This window comes from Ammospiza caudacuta, chromosome 1, assembly GCF_027887145.1.
Source record: "Ammospiza caudacuta isolate bAmmCau1 chromosome 1, bAmmCau1.pri, whole genome shotgun sequence".
NCBI lineage: Eukaryota > Metazoa > Chordata > Aves > Passeriformes > Passerellidae > Ammospiza > Ammospiza caudacuta.
The window spans coordinates 42,041,597-42,056,130 of record NC_080593.1 but is presented as its reverse complement, the minus strand read 5'-3'; the positions used below and the strand labels follow the sequence as shown (position 1 = coordinate 42,056,130).

Genomic DNA, 14,534 nt, shown 5'->3' with positions numbered 1-14,534 from the left:
TATTACATAATAAAGTCACCTATATGCTGCAACACTGTGGCAATTGAGAAAGTACCAGTTACACCCAAAATGCATTTGAACCAACTTCACTTCCCATTTAGTGAAATGTAAGAAATCAGTCTGGATGCAAGATGGCCTGGCAGACTGCTCCTACCCTGTAAAATACAAGACGTGGTAAAAAGTAAACAGGACCCTTAGAAAGGCTCCAGATCCCTCACATCACAGATGATATTTAAGCATTGACAATCTTATTTCTGGCAGAACATTTACACAGCTATAGCACTACAGAAGAGCTTTAGCAGAAATTATTTTGTACAACCCTCCACTGTCAAGAGTCTGTTACTTGAACTTTGTAACATGACAAAGGGTAAATCCAACCAGACTCAGACATTAGACATCAAATCACTCTGTACAAATTATGGCAACATAAGGTTCTTTATCTCACAAGAATTAAAAGTATCTACAGTGTTGTGGCTGCACATCTAAGTCAGTTTAGCAAGTTAAAATAAGGTAGATTTTCATCCAAAAATCCTTACATAGTTGCTCTTCAGTACATTTCTAAACGCATCTGCTATTCTTCATATTCTTCCTGCATCTAGGTCGATCTACCTTGCCTGAATTCTCTGACTGTACTTTCTTTCCATTGGTCTCTTGGCAGACAGACCATGTTTAGTCCAAGAATCTGGATCTCTCATAGAGCACCTGTTGAACTCCATCTGTTGCCGTACTGACTTACTGACTTTTTAATACAATAACTGCTGAGAAAATAAAAATTGTTTCAGAGTGGATAATACAAAGCATCATCAGAGCAGAACAGACACAGTCTAACTTGAAGAATTTCTGTCCTGTGATTAACACCAGGTTGAAGACCCAATTTTATCTAACTTGAATATGTCTGCTCAAATTCTGCTTAACCCTTCAGTAACGTGGCATAAATAGATACCAACATTGCATTCCTAAGGACTATAGAACCAATGAGAGAATTTTCACCTGTGGGTATGTATGTATATAGATAGAACTACCTGCAGAACAAATCAAACAATACACACAGGGTTTACAGGAACCTAGAGACAGATCTAATTACGCCCTAAACAAATAAAGCTGAAAAGACAAACGCATGAATAAAGCCCAAAGTGGAAAGGCAGAAGGGTAAAAAAAAAGTATTCCCAACTCTAAGATGCCTTGTACTAAATTATACATGCAAATTTGGCTGTGGCAGTTGCCCTTCAACTAACCTTTGCTAGCTAAAAGGAATGCAGAAGTGCTCCTAATCCACTTCTGTCCGCAAATCGGACAAATTAGCTTGAATCACAGCTAAAAAGCAAATCACTCTAAAGACGCCATAAAAGACAACAAAAAATGCTTCTATAAATACATCAGCAACAAAGGGACTGCTAAGGAGAAACTCCAGGCTTTGCTGGATATGGAAGGAAACAGTGACAAAAGATGAAGTACCTAATGCTTCTTTGCCTCTGTCTTTTACAGTAAGATCAGCTGTTCGAGAACCCAGCTCCCTGAGCTGGAAGACTGGGAGGAGCAGCAGAATGAAGCCCCCATACTCCAAGGGGAAATGGTCAGCAACCACTCAAACACACACAAAGCTGCATGAGGTCCACCCAAAGGTACTGAGGGAGCTGGCAGAAGTGTTCACTAAGCTATTTTCAACCATTTCCCAGCAGTCCTGACTAACCAGAGAGATTCCGACAGACCAAAGCTGGCAAATGTGATGTCCACCTACAAGAAGGGTGTGAAGGAGGGTCCAGGAAACTCCGGGCCTGTCAACCTCACCTTGCTGCCAGGGAAGGTTATGGAGCAGATCATCTTCATACGGGAGAACCAGCATCAGGCACATTCAGGATAGGTTTATGAGGGGCAGGTACCTCTTGACCAACCTGATCTCCTCCTATGACAAGGTGACACTCAGTGGATGAGGGGAAGACTGTGGATGTTGTTTATGTAGACTTTACTGCAGCCTTTGACACCATTCCCATAAATTCTGGAGAAATTGGCTGCTTGTGGCTTGGACAGGTACACTCTCTGCTGGATGGCCAAGCCCAAAGAGTGGTGGTGGATGGAGTTGCATCCAGTTGGAAGCTGGCCACAAATGGTGTTCCCCAGGGATCAGTGTTGGGGCCAGGCCAGTTCAATTTCTTTATCAATTTTTTTTCTCTTTATCAATTATTTGGATGACAGATTAAGTGCACCCTTAATCAGTTTGCAGATGTTGGGTGGGAGTTGATCTGCTGCATGGCAGGAAGGCTCTGCAGAGGCATCTGGACAGGCTGGAATGATGGGCCGAGGCCACTTTTATGAGGTTCAACAAGGTGAAGTGCTGGGTCCTGCACTTGCATCACAACAACCCCACTGAACACTGCAGGCTTGGACAAGAGTGGCTGGAAAGCTGAACGGCGGAAAAGGACCAGGTTCAACAGCAGCTAACATGAGCCAGTCTGTGCCCAGGTGGCCAAGAAGGCCAATGGCATCCTGGCCTGCATCAGCAATGGTGTGGCCAGCAGGACCAGGGCAGGGATTGCCACCCCACGCTCAGCACTGGTGAGGCCACACCTCAAATCCTGTGTTCAGTTTTGGGACAAAAAAGAACACTGTGATGCGCTGAAGCAAGTCCAGGGAAGGGCAGTGAAGCTGGTGAAGGGCCTGGAGCACAAGTCCTAGGAGGATCAGCTGAAAGAGCTGGGTTTGTTCAGCCTGGAGAAAAAGAGGCTTATGGGGAACCTTATCACTTCCTGCAATCACTGAAAAGAGGTTGTAGCCAGGTGGGGGTCAGCCTCTTCTCCCAGGTAACAAGGAAGACGACAAGAAGAAATATCAAGTTGCACCAGAGGAGATTTACATGAGGTATTTGGAAAAATTTCTTCACTAAAGGGTTGTTAAGCAGTGGACAGGCTGCCCAGGAAGTGGTTGACTCACCAACCCTTGAAGTGTTTAAAAGACGTGGGACATGCTAGTGCCGGGTTAAGGGTTGGACCCATTGCTCAAAGAGGTCTTTTTCAACTTAAATTATTCTATGACCTCAACTATTTTAACTGAATTTATTCTGAAGCAGATGGAAAGTATCCACATCTATTAATACAATCCAACAGAAGGGATGATGGCCCCTAGCTAAGGGCAAAAAGAGTTCCAGATGCTTGCAAAGTGACTGTATATTCTCACACTGGAGCAAATCAGTGTGGAATAGGATGTCACCAATAGAGACCAGGAAAGTAGCTGAAAACTGAAAGTGGCCTTCATCCTTCCTCATAATTCACAGAGTGGAGTTTATCTTTCTAACCATATTTTGCATTCAGATGCTTTCAGTGTCTGATTTCGTATCAAGTAAGTATGGCAAGCAGAATTTTAAAAAGAGTTATGAACTACGATTTTGTATCTTTCATACTGCTTCAAGTAAGCCTAAATTACAAAGAAACCCAAAGTTTTCACTGAATTTAATGTAACCTGCTATGAATTGTACTTTATGGTTACCAGTATTTCTTTAAAGGCTATGCACAGGAAACACAAGTGTAATAACAAAATGTTATTTGCTTTTTAGGTATTCTCACAGAAATGCTAAAGATTAAGTGTACTGTGATGACTGCAGTGCTCAGCATTTAAGACAGTATTTATAATTAATATTAAATTCCTGCCATGTACAATGTGAAATTGAAGTTACATGTTCATTTTCTCATTACGTGATAAAACTCCTAGTATTGCTCAGTCTATTCTACTGTAGATATTGAACTATTTCACTGTGCTTCTCTGTCATTTCAGTAAAATCCCATGAATGCTTAGAAATGAACTTAAAATGTGAAGGTGGGGGAACGCTTCAACCATGAGCTAAGCTTGTTATTACACACACATGCTTTGAAGCTGTCACAAATGTTAGTACAGAAATATTCAGAGACTACACCCACCATTGCCTCCTCTATCCTCTGTCCAAGAACATGCCCTTTCAAAAGCAAACCACCTCTTTGACCAGCCAGCTCCACTGGTATATACAGTTTGATAGCTACAGCCCCTCTGTCTCAGAACATTAAAAGGATGACTTTCATTTCCAAAGCCATTTTATTAAATCAAAGTGCATCCTTTTGCTGCTGCTCCACTGTGACATAAAATGAATGTGTGGCCGCCCATGGAAACGGGGAAAGGAGGAGGCTAAAGCAAGAGGTTCAGTTTCAATTCAGGTGGGGTTCAAAAGTCATGTACTGCAGGGTATGTGAGAGTGGTTGGGGAGGACCTGGTGTAAGTTCTCAAGGGACAGTTCTTAGGTCACATAATCCTAAATCTTCTCTCTTCTTGCTCTCCAAACATGAATTAAGCTGGTCTGTTCCAGGACCTTTCATGCTTCAATCCCCACCAGACCATATGCCCTCTCAACTCTCTCTCCACAAATGCGCTGTTCTGCAGCTTTTTCTTCTTGAAGGTAGCCCTGAAAGAAGACAGCAGATGGCACCGTGTGGAACACACGTTCACAAAGCAAAACCATGATGTGCATAGCTAAGAATGTTTTGTTGAAACCAGAGTGCAATGGAAGCATAAAGAAAAAAGAACACTGAAGTTGACTTCCAAAAGCAAAAGCCAGAAAATAAAGTGATGGAACAATTACAAGCATGACACATTTCACACAAAACACATCCAAGCTTGTGCCTAGCAAAAACTGGGCTTTATTGTGGGAGAGTGGGGCTAATGTTGGTGAAGTAAAGCTGGAATACAAAATTAAAACACTAAAATTTCCTTGGCTCCCATTTAGCCATAGGAGAATAATTACAGTTGTCATTACTAGCTGACCTGAGACATCACAAATTAAGATACTGTTGCTAATGTTTTAAGGTAGTCTCTCCAGTGTCAAGATCCATTTCCTATTTGGTGAATGAAAGATTAAAACTGTTACAGAGTAAAATTAATTGTGAGACACATGCAATAGCTTTTCAACCGTTACTTCAGACACCTGACAATAGATGAATCATTCTAGTCACCTGAGTAAGATAAAAGTCAAAACACAGTAGCATTACCCAGCTTCTTGGAAAACTCAAACACTGCACTGGCTTTCGCAACTCTCATTCTACAACAGTGAGTCAAGGAGACATCCATTTACTGTCCTTGTTACCATTGATACAATACCAAAGCTCCAATTTTGTTTTGCTGACTTTCTAAATCAGAAGAATTGCAACTTTAAGGCATTTTATCTATTACCAGAGAAAGAATTAAAGACATTTTAAAGACCTTTAATAACCAAATCATCAAATATTTCAACCATGAAGATGAAATCACCTTTGTCCAAGATAAATGTTTCAAAAATATTTATGAAATTCTAAGTTATTTAACCGAACTTCCAAATGCTATTTGGGCTAAGTTTAGGACAAGGAGTTAGCGCATTCAATGTATGCAATAGATAGATTAGATAGATAGATAGATAGATAGATGGATAGATGGATAGATGGATGTAAAGTTAGGTAAGTGCTCAGGACAGGAAAGCTTGTTTTGTTATGTTTTGCTTCTGCATCACTCTATTGTCAAATCCTCTGGCTATAGCACACACATTCTTTTAAATGTGTTCCTCTCAATCAGCTGCATCCTCTAAGAGGTACTTTCCATGCCTAGACTTTCTTAACATATCAATCTATTGTGAAGATAGGAATAAAAATAAATAAAATCACACTTCTTGAATTTAAAAAAGTTGGCTATCATTTATAGCATAGTAATTGTAAAAAAGAGAATACAGAGACTGAAGAGACTGAAACAATAAAGAACTGAAAAAATGTAGTTACATGTATGCTAGAACAGTTTAAAATTACACAATTACATGTTATTTCCCCCTTCTGCAAAATCCATATTAAACCAACAGGATATAGAGTGCCCATCCATACAGTGAGCCACTATTTTAAACAAATGTAAATAATACTTTGTAACACAGTCTGAAGGAAAATAGGTATCCCACTAAGAAAACCATCAAAAATAATAATCAAGCCAAACTCACATCCTCCATTGCAATGTAGTTTCCCAAGGAATTTGTTTGTTTAAGTAAGGGAAGTTTTGAAAAGGTGTTTTGCAATTCCTCATGGATTATCAGCTGAAGAGAACTTGAACATGCTCTTTTACCTAACAAACTAACATAACCCATCACTTGACTGCCACAGAAAATTATATGATAAGCATTGTAACACCTGGAAGATATTATCATTTACAGTTATTTATGTTAGATGGGCTCTGAAAAAGTAACATTTGATACTGGACTCGGGTCCCCCACAGCAGAGAGACATTTTAAATACCATTTCCTGCTCTTAAAGCACTCATGTACAAATACTCAGTTATTCCTTGTTTAAAACAGACCATTTCTTTTTCTAAAGCACAGGAATATTGCCTCACATAATAGCAAGCACTTTTGAAGTATAGCAACTATTTAATTCTCTAAAATGCCAAAGGAGCTTTTACTCGGGGAAAGCAGCAGTAAGTTGGGAAATACAGAAGCTGATCTATTTTATTCGTATTTATATCCTTAAATTCATTCCCCAGGCTGCTTCAGCTTATGTAAGGTGTGGTGCAGCATTAGGGTCAATTTCATGGTACCCCTCCAGGCCAGGCCTAGCAGTTATCCACATTATAAACACCTCTGTTTGATGCCCAGACACAGCTCAGATGAAGACCACAAGCTCTGCTCAGCTATGTGGCCGGAAATGCACTCTGTGTGCTGGACATACTATAAAAAGGCCAGAGCAATACATATCCTAAGTTCACTTGGCTCTCCAAGCAAGTAGTGAGACTGACGGCTCCAAGTTTTGCTAAAGGAGTTAATAATAATAAAAACATTGTCACACATCCTGCTACAGGGTGCAGGCTCCACAGGCCACAAAAGGAGCAGCTTTAACAGCTTTCCTAAGTAGAAAGAAGCCCTCAGGAGTAGCCCTAAATGTCAGTAAAATTACATTTCAAGAATGGAATTTTCAAAAATTCAGGAGGAAACTCTGCAACACATGCACAGTTAGACATGAAATGGAAAATAACCTGACTAAATTAGAGGAGATTCTTGTGGAACAGCAAAGACACCTCCCTAAACATAGCATCCCCTCAATTCATTAAAACTTAGTTCCTACAGGATTTTGAATTTTCTTGCTAACTATACTAGCTAAAATTTTTATTCTCCCCTTCCCCCACCAGATCAACATGAGGCAGGTTCAAAAACGTGAGTATTAGGATTACAGGCTGCCAGGACTAGAGACTATTAGAGAGAGTTATGATAGGAAGCAAAGCTAACTTTTATAAACCACTCTAACCCTACGTCATAAAATAAAATTTCTGTTTTAAAAACTGATCATATTAAGCTGTTCAAATAATAGGATATCTGCCAAAAAAAGTCCATTCAAGGATTTTAATTGTAGCATTTGCTGTAGTTAGTCAAGTGTTTGTGAGTGTTCGCTGAAGACCACTTAAAAAAAAATCATGGCATTAAAAACTAAACTTGATGGTTCAGTTGACCCAGCCTACATAAAACATTTGGATATGTTTTCTTTTTCATGTTTCATTCTGCTATCCATAAATCCATAAACGGGTCAACACTTTGCAAGCATTCTATCTCACCTCATATGTTTTCCACCAGAAGTCTGTAGGGAGTCTCTGCACATGTTTTATGAACACTGCCCCTCCTACCTATCATGCATAAGCCCAGTACTGCATCCACATGAAATCTGATGAGGTGCTCACCCCAATTACAAGTAGTGCAAGTGAGGAGAGGAGCCCTACGTACTAAGTAAAGATAGTAGTAGACAATAGTAGACACAGAGCAGGGATTTGATTCTTGCATGACTGCTATTTTATGAGACCACACAGTGAATTGCTTTTCAGCTGCATCACTCCGACTGAACAAATCTAGCCTGAGGTCTCCCCACTCACAAAGCAGTTTCTGCTACGCCTTCAACTCTGTCCAATGTTCTTTTACCAAATTATCCTTCTTCCATTACATTTCTAATATTTACCTATTTCTATTTTTGCAATTTCTCAAGCACTAGAGAAAAGCAGTACAGTCAAGTGCACATCATCTTGACTTTACCACCACATCAACCTTACAGAAAAATTTACTTTTCAAAACAGCTCCCTCCAAGTAGGTCAACAATACCTTATAATGGGGAGACCCCAAAAGCCAGGCTAACCTGTGCTAACAGTTTCTCAGCCCATGTCACACTGCAATAGAAGTGGTCAAAAAGATGCCTGGTTTGCATCCTCCTCATTAAATGGTAGGTGAAGGTGCAGTGGCAAAGCCTGGAAGACTATTCCCACATAAAAATCTCTAACCTTTCCCTTCATGAGCACACAGTCCCCACTGAATCAGATCTGGACTCTATGCTAGCATAATTTTCCTACTATAATAAAATGGCAGAAACGAGTTTGAGTTACCTGAAATTCTGTTAAAATTATTAGTATTACTAGAGTATAAAAACTCATTTCAAATGTTAACAGTAAATATAACATTAAAAACTATATTTCAATAAAATAGAAATAGACTACTTCTCACTTCACAGAATCAAAACACTTGTGAACGAAGAACATGTAGTAAGTTCTTAATATGAATCTCATGAAATTTGCAACATCTCAAAATTAATTCAAAGTGATTATATTCAAACTGAATTGGAATCAAATTCTTTCCTAGAGGTCTGGAAGTTGTCTAAGATTATAAACAAAAGGAATTGTTTTGGGAAAAAACCCTAAAGTCTGTGAGAAATGTTTCCTAAACAGATCCACATTTATGCACTTTACTTGTACAGGACTGTGTACTGGGTTGAAAGGCTCCAGAAAGACAGATCCAGTTTGGAGACCAAAGTGCCTGTCAACTCTCAAGAATTCTTTTAGCACACAATCTGCTATTTTCCCAGCAAGAGGCACTAGCAGGGAAGCAGTGGCCAGATGAACTACCTGGGTGGGCAGTGGTAATTGGTATTATCGACACTATCCTCTTTACGCAATTTTTTCTCTTCTCCTTATGAACACCAACTTAACATGCTCTTATTCACTTCTTCTTTCATTACCTGCTGCTCCAGTGTCTCAACCTGCTCTGGTTTTATTTGTATATGCCTTCCCTCTGTCACTCAATCTCAGTTTATCCCCTAACATCAGTCACTATTTACATTCCCTCCTGATGTTCATACTCTTCCTCAAAAATAAGAGATTAAACTGTAATATAAAAACTGGTAGCAAACCAGCTCAGGAAACTAAAATGCTATAGCATTACAACAATTTACCTCACTGAATTTACTATGACTGCTTTAGAACAAGCAAGAAGAAGAAAACCAGACTGCACACTGGGCAACAGAGGAGAACTACTCCAGAAGTCAACTATCAAATCAGGTAACTACAACACAAACCCACAATTACCAATGACTGATCAATTCCATACATCATTTTTTCTGTTCACTTCAGTCACACTTGGAATTTTAAGGAAGGTTTCATGTCATATTTATAGATGCTAAATTATGTTTTCATTAATGAAACAAGTTTATAACAGCTCAAGGATCCATCTGGCAAACATGATTGATTTGAACATAGCAAAACCTGTATATTTGACTGTGCCTGAGATAAAAATCTCAACTTCCTTTAAACCTGCCTGTCTGTGAAACTCAAGCAATGACACTGACCTCAGGTTTATTTTCATCACTTCATCCCCACTCACCAAACCCCACTAACACTAGATAATGGCATCAGTGATGAGGAAGTGAATTGCTATTATATCCATAAGCCATATTTGCTACCAGGACAATTATGTTACCTCAGAACGAGGTCCAATAAACAATGGCCACCTCTAATGGCAGGGAAAAAGATGGTAGTTGGAGAAATCAATGCTGCTGGTTTGGAAGAGCCCAAAAATGTGTATGAGATTGTGGTAATGCTCTTCATTACCAAGAGCTGGCAGGGATGTAGAAGACAACATTCCCAGCAGGAGAAGGTAGGCAAATGGAACTGACAAAGCTTACACTGGTGCATCATCCTGCACGTGCAAACTGGTAGGGAGAGGGTCTCATGCTCACACATAAGAGCTTTGGTATTCCAGCCTAAGAAAGCTTTCACTAAGGTAACTGGTACTAATCTGGCTTTTAGCAAGATGTTAAAATTCTCAGGGGAAAGAGAAGTTTGATCTCGTGTCATGGGATATGATTAATGATTCAGATACAGTTCTCATACGTGTGACTTAATGGTAAGAACTGCACAAACACAATGAATGTACTATTTTGACAGTGCTCCCTGAAGACTATTGATGTACCAAAAGTTATCATTTCACTTGGTAGCAGTATCAGAATGCAACAGTTTTGCTATATCTATCTATCTTATATGCATTCATATGCACACATACAAATTATTTTTTATACACACACACACATATATATATATATACGATGCAAGCAGCCAAAAGAAGTAGCATATGGACATGCTGGAGCTGTATTTCAGAACACCAGTGCATAGAAAGGAGCCTCTGTTCAAGGGCTCCATGATTTTGGTTGCCTTGGTTCTGTAGCCAGGTTGACATTTAAGGCAACATCTGACAGTAAGAATGCTCTCACTTGGCAACTGAGTTAAATCTGCTGTTGTACTTTCATGTGCAGCTTTCACTCTGCACTTGCGTGTACACAGCACCAAAATTAAGCTCTTGGTCCACCCAGCTGCCAAACCAGACATGAAATCTCTCCATTCCAATGTACCATCACTATCCATGTTTCAAGTTCTTGGCCTTAGATTAAAATCCTGGAATTAAATGCTGGAGGCCTGTCAATGGCACATCTTAATGAGCTGCCTGACTTCACGTATCAGCTCACCTGACCTAGAAGCTGCCAAGAAGTACACACATTTCTCAAAGTCTCTGGACCAGGTCAAGTATGGAGAGTAAACATGACATGAGAAATAAATCAAAAAGTGAAAATACTGCATAAAATAGGTAGTCAGTGTGAAAAAACCCCCAGTAAACTGAGTCATAATGTACAGGTCACAAGTTCTTAAGTGACAGCATGGTGACCTCAAAATACCAGTTTGGTTTTACCTTGCACTGGCATTGTATTTCAATGGAGATCAAAAATCAAACACCACCCTCCCTTTACTGCCTTGGCCTATCGTACTACATTTGGGTCACTTCTGGAAGAAATGCCAACACAAGTGAGTCTCAGTGGCTGATTTTACAAAAGCAGCAAATCTCCTTTCTATGCCAAATCAAAACCTAGGTTTTACTGTCAGAAAGGCAGGTTGAAAGGGATGTTAGGAACAAAAAAGTGGAATTTGATTCAACTAATATGTAGAAAACCCAAGGCAATTCTGCCTTTCTTCCTATCCTTGGTGGTTCCATATGTCCATACCAGAAAATAGGATTCCTAAGTAAATGGGAAAGCTTTCTACACCTTAGAGGCAATGATATTTTTCAATTCAAAAGAATAAGTGATTTGTCTAATGCTCCTCATTTTGTCAGATATACCTCAGTTTCCTCTCTGGAGCACAAAAATACTAGAGAATAGGTAACTGACTTAACAACACACTGCAAGATATCCTACGCAAGCTTGACAGGAAAAGCCAAAAGAATTGAGAAAAATATCAAACTGTTTCACAGCAAAGTCTACTGCCACTGTCCTGGAAAAAAAAAATCCAGTTTACCTGGAGAAGCTGCTAAAGAAGTGGTTTAAAAACATTAGAAACAAAGCACTGCTACAAGTCTTTTCATAAGCTCCTTTCCCATATTACATTCAGACTTATAAGACCCTTGCAACTGTGAAAAACCATTCCCATCTAGCTACTCCACACTGTTTAAGAGAACAACATAAGTTTTTATTCTTTCCAACAATTTTGCTGCTGCAATAGAGAAAGTCCTTTGTTTTCACTCAGTTTCTACCATTTTAGGTCTCTTTCCTACTAATTAACTTAAGTGCATTTGCCTCTACCATTTCTGGCTTGCAGCAACACGACACTGGCATGATTCTTGACATTTCAACTGCTTCTCACAGACCTGCATTAAAATCAATGAGTTTTGTCAACTTCATCTATTCCCTAATTAACAAGGGTACATCCAGCAGCACAGGCAGCAATGCCTTCTGTTTGTGTACTCAGGAAGATGACTTTGCATCAATTTACACGTTGCTTTAAACAGGAGTTTATCTTTACAGCTAGATCATTACTATGAACTTAACTCCCATAGCACCATTTTAGTGTCCTTCAGGGCTTAGTAAGAAGTTACGCAACTCAGCACTGTAAAATTTTCATTTATTCAACAAGGATGAGTCTTGATTATAAAAATCAAATAAAAGTGGCACAAAAAATGTAGGTTGCATGCCTAAAAGTTTCCTCCATAATAGAAAGGAAAGCCTTTATGCTTAAATTTAGATTAGAAGGTAACTACTTCACAGGATACAAACTCAGGTCCATAGTCTCACTGTAGATGTGTTTGAACTATGCTTCCCCTCATTCTTAACTTTATTAATTGGAAGTCTGCACTTCTTCCATTCATTTGTGTCTACAGAAAAACACTTAAATCATGGGCAATTACTTGACATTTTGAAGATATTTTGAGATACTTGGCTTTCACATCACAAAGGTTGATTACTTCACACAGCATTTAAAAACAAAGCCATTCCTTGTTCTCTATCCACTATTCTGAGCCACGATTTGTGAATGGATTACATTTGCGGGTGGGGGGGAGAGAAGTGAGGGGGGAAAAGCCAACTAGAAAAGAGGAAGTTGTGCTTTTGAAAGTATCAAAGTGGAGTGCATGCTTTGCAGAGAAGTACAATTTCAGCAACAATTTTAGGTGAAATTTAACACAGAATATCTAGCGTGCATTTCAAAACGAAGCATCTCCTTCCTTTGTGCAATTAACAGTGAGACCCAAGACGTAAAATTTTAAATTAAAATCTGATAATTCACTATTCTAAAGTCATCTGCGACTTACCCTACATAAAGTTCTAAAAACCCCACGGATTCCCAGGACGAAGTAACCAGTAATATAAAAATTCATTGTCACGTTTTTGCATTACAACAACCCTGCCCCACAAGTCTTGTCATCTTTCACTTCGCCTTGCTGCAAGGAACGAGTGCAGCATTTCTTCATCTCATCCATAAAATGGTTTCGGTCCCCTCCAAGAGGGAAAAAGAACAGACGGCTTCTATAGGAGGGAAAGCAATCTTTGGAAAAATCAAGATGTGTGGGAAACAGCAAAAGTCCTTGGGCTCAGAAACGCAGCTTCGAAACACCTGGCAGTAAATCAATGTCACCCATTTCGCCGTAATCCCTCAAGTCACTTTTATGAAGATTACTTCCTGCAGTGCATTCCTCGCCCTGCTCCCTCCCCGGCCGACAAGGACTCCAGCACAGAGCACTCCGGGAAGCCGCACCGCGCACACGGCACCGGCGCCGCGACAGCGGGAGCGGACCGGGGCGCGGGTCACGCCTGGCACAACTGTTTCGCTACCAGCCCTGACTCCGGCCCCGCTCCCGATTCCCTGCCAGCGCCACAACTTTCTTTCCCCGTGCCCCTCGGAGAGTCCTGTCGCAACTCCGAGGGATGCGGGGGGACTGCCGCCGCCCCGTTCCCGAGGTCTCCGCCGCAGGGGACACCCCAGCGCCGGTACCGCCGCTCGCTCCCGGCGTTTCCCTTCTCCCGCGCCGCGGTGGCGACCCCTCACGCTCCCTCCGACCTGCCACAGCGTGTCCCGTCCGCACCGCCTCCCTCTCTCTCCGCCTGCCTCCCTGCTCGGCTCCCGGGGCGGCCGCGGCTGCCGGCTCCCTGCGGGGAACAGCCAGGGGCGCAACTTCGCGAAGTGGCGGAGCAGGGGGCGGGCGGCGGGGCCCTCCCGCCGTCCCCGCGGCCAGGGCGCAGGGAACCCGCGGGTCTCCCCCGCCGCGGCTCATGGCGCGGCGCTTTCCCGCCTCCCCGTCCCGCCCGGCGGCGACTGACCAGGGGTCGAACTCGTGGATGATGCTCTCGAAGCGGATGACGGCGAAGAGCCGGGAGCTGAATCCAGCCAGCCAGGCCAGGAAGAGGATGGTGAAGGAGAGCAGGGACTGCCAGCCCGCCGGCTGCGACAGGCCCCCCGACAGGCCGCCGCCCGCCCCGGCGCGGCTGTGGAGCGGCGCCGCGGAGTTGGCGGCGGGTCTGTGCTTGTGGTCGGGGGCCGAGTGCTCCGCCATGTTGTAACCGGGGCTCCCTCGCAGCCTCTCCCTCCGCCCGGCGCGTGCGGGGAGGAGGAGGCGGAGGAGGGGAGGAGAGGAGGGAGGAAGGGCAGGGGGCGGGGGGCTCGGCAAGGGGCGGGGCGGAGCCCGCCCGCTCTTGCTCGGCGCTCCTCGCTGTCTCCCCGCCGCCTCCTGGCGCACCCGGGCTCTGCCGCTGCCTCCTCCTCCCGCGGCCGCCGTCACCGTCCCCCGGTGCGGGGGGGAGAACGGCGCGGCGCGCGCCAGCCCGGGGGGCGGGGCCATCGACAGCACGGGGGCGGGGTCAGGGAGCCGGAGGGGCGGGGCTGGAGACGGCCCTGGGCGCGCGCGCGGCTCCGAGGGGCAGCGCCGGGGTGGGGAGGGAGCTTTGCCA

At 42.6% G+C, this 14,534-nt stretch overlaps 1 protein-coding gene across 1 annotated transcript in view; it reads right to left on the bottom strand.

Moving 5' to 3' along the window:
- Positions 1-14,315, bottom strand: part of STT3B (STT3 oligosaccharyltransferase complex catalytic subunit B) — a 50,869-nt gene extending 36,554 nt beyond the window's left edge. The window contains exon 1 of the mRNA XM_058817096.1: positions 13,908-14,315. Within this exon, the coding sequence (XP_058673079.1) occupies positions 13,908-14,140 (233 nt within the window). The 5' untranslated portion in view covers positions 14,141-14,315. The remainder of the gene's footprint in view (positions 1-13,907) is intronic.
- Positions 14,316-14,534: the final 219 nt, after the last annotated feature.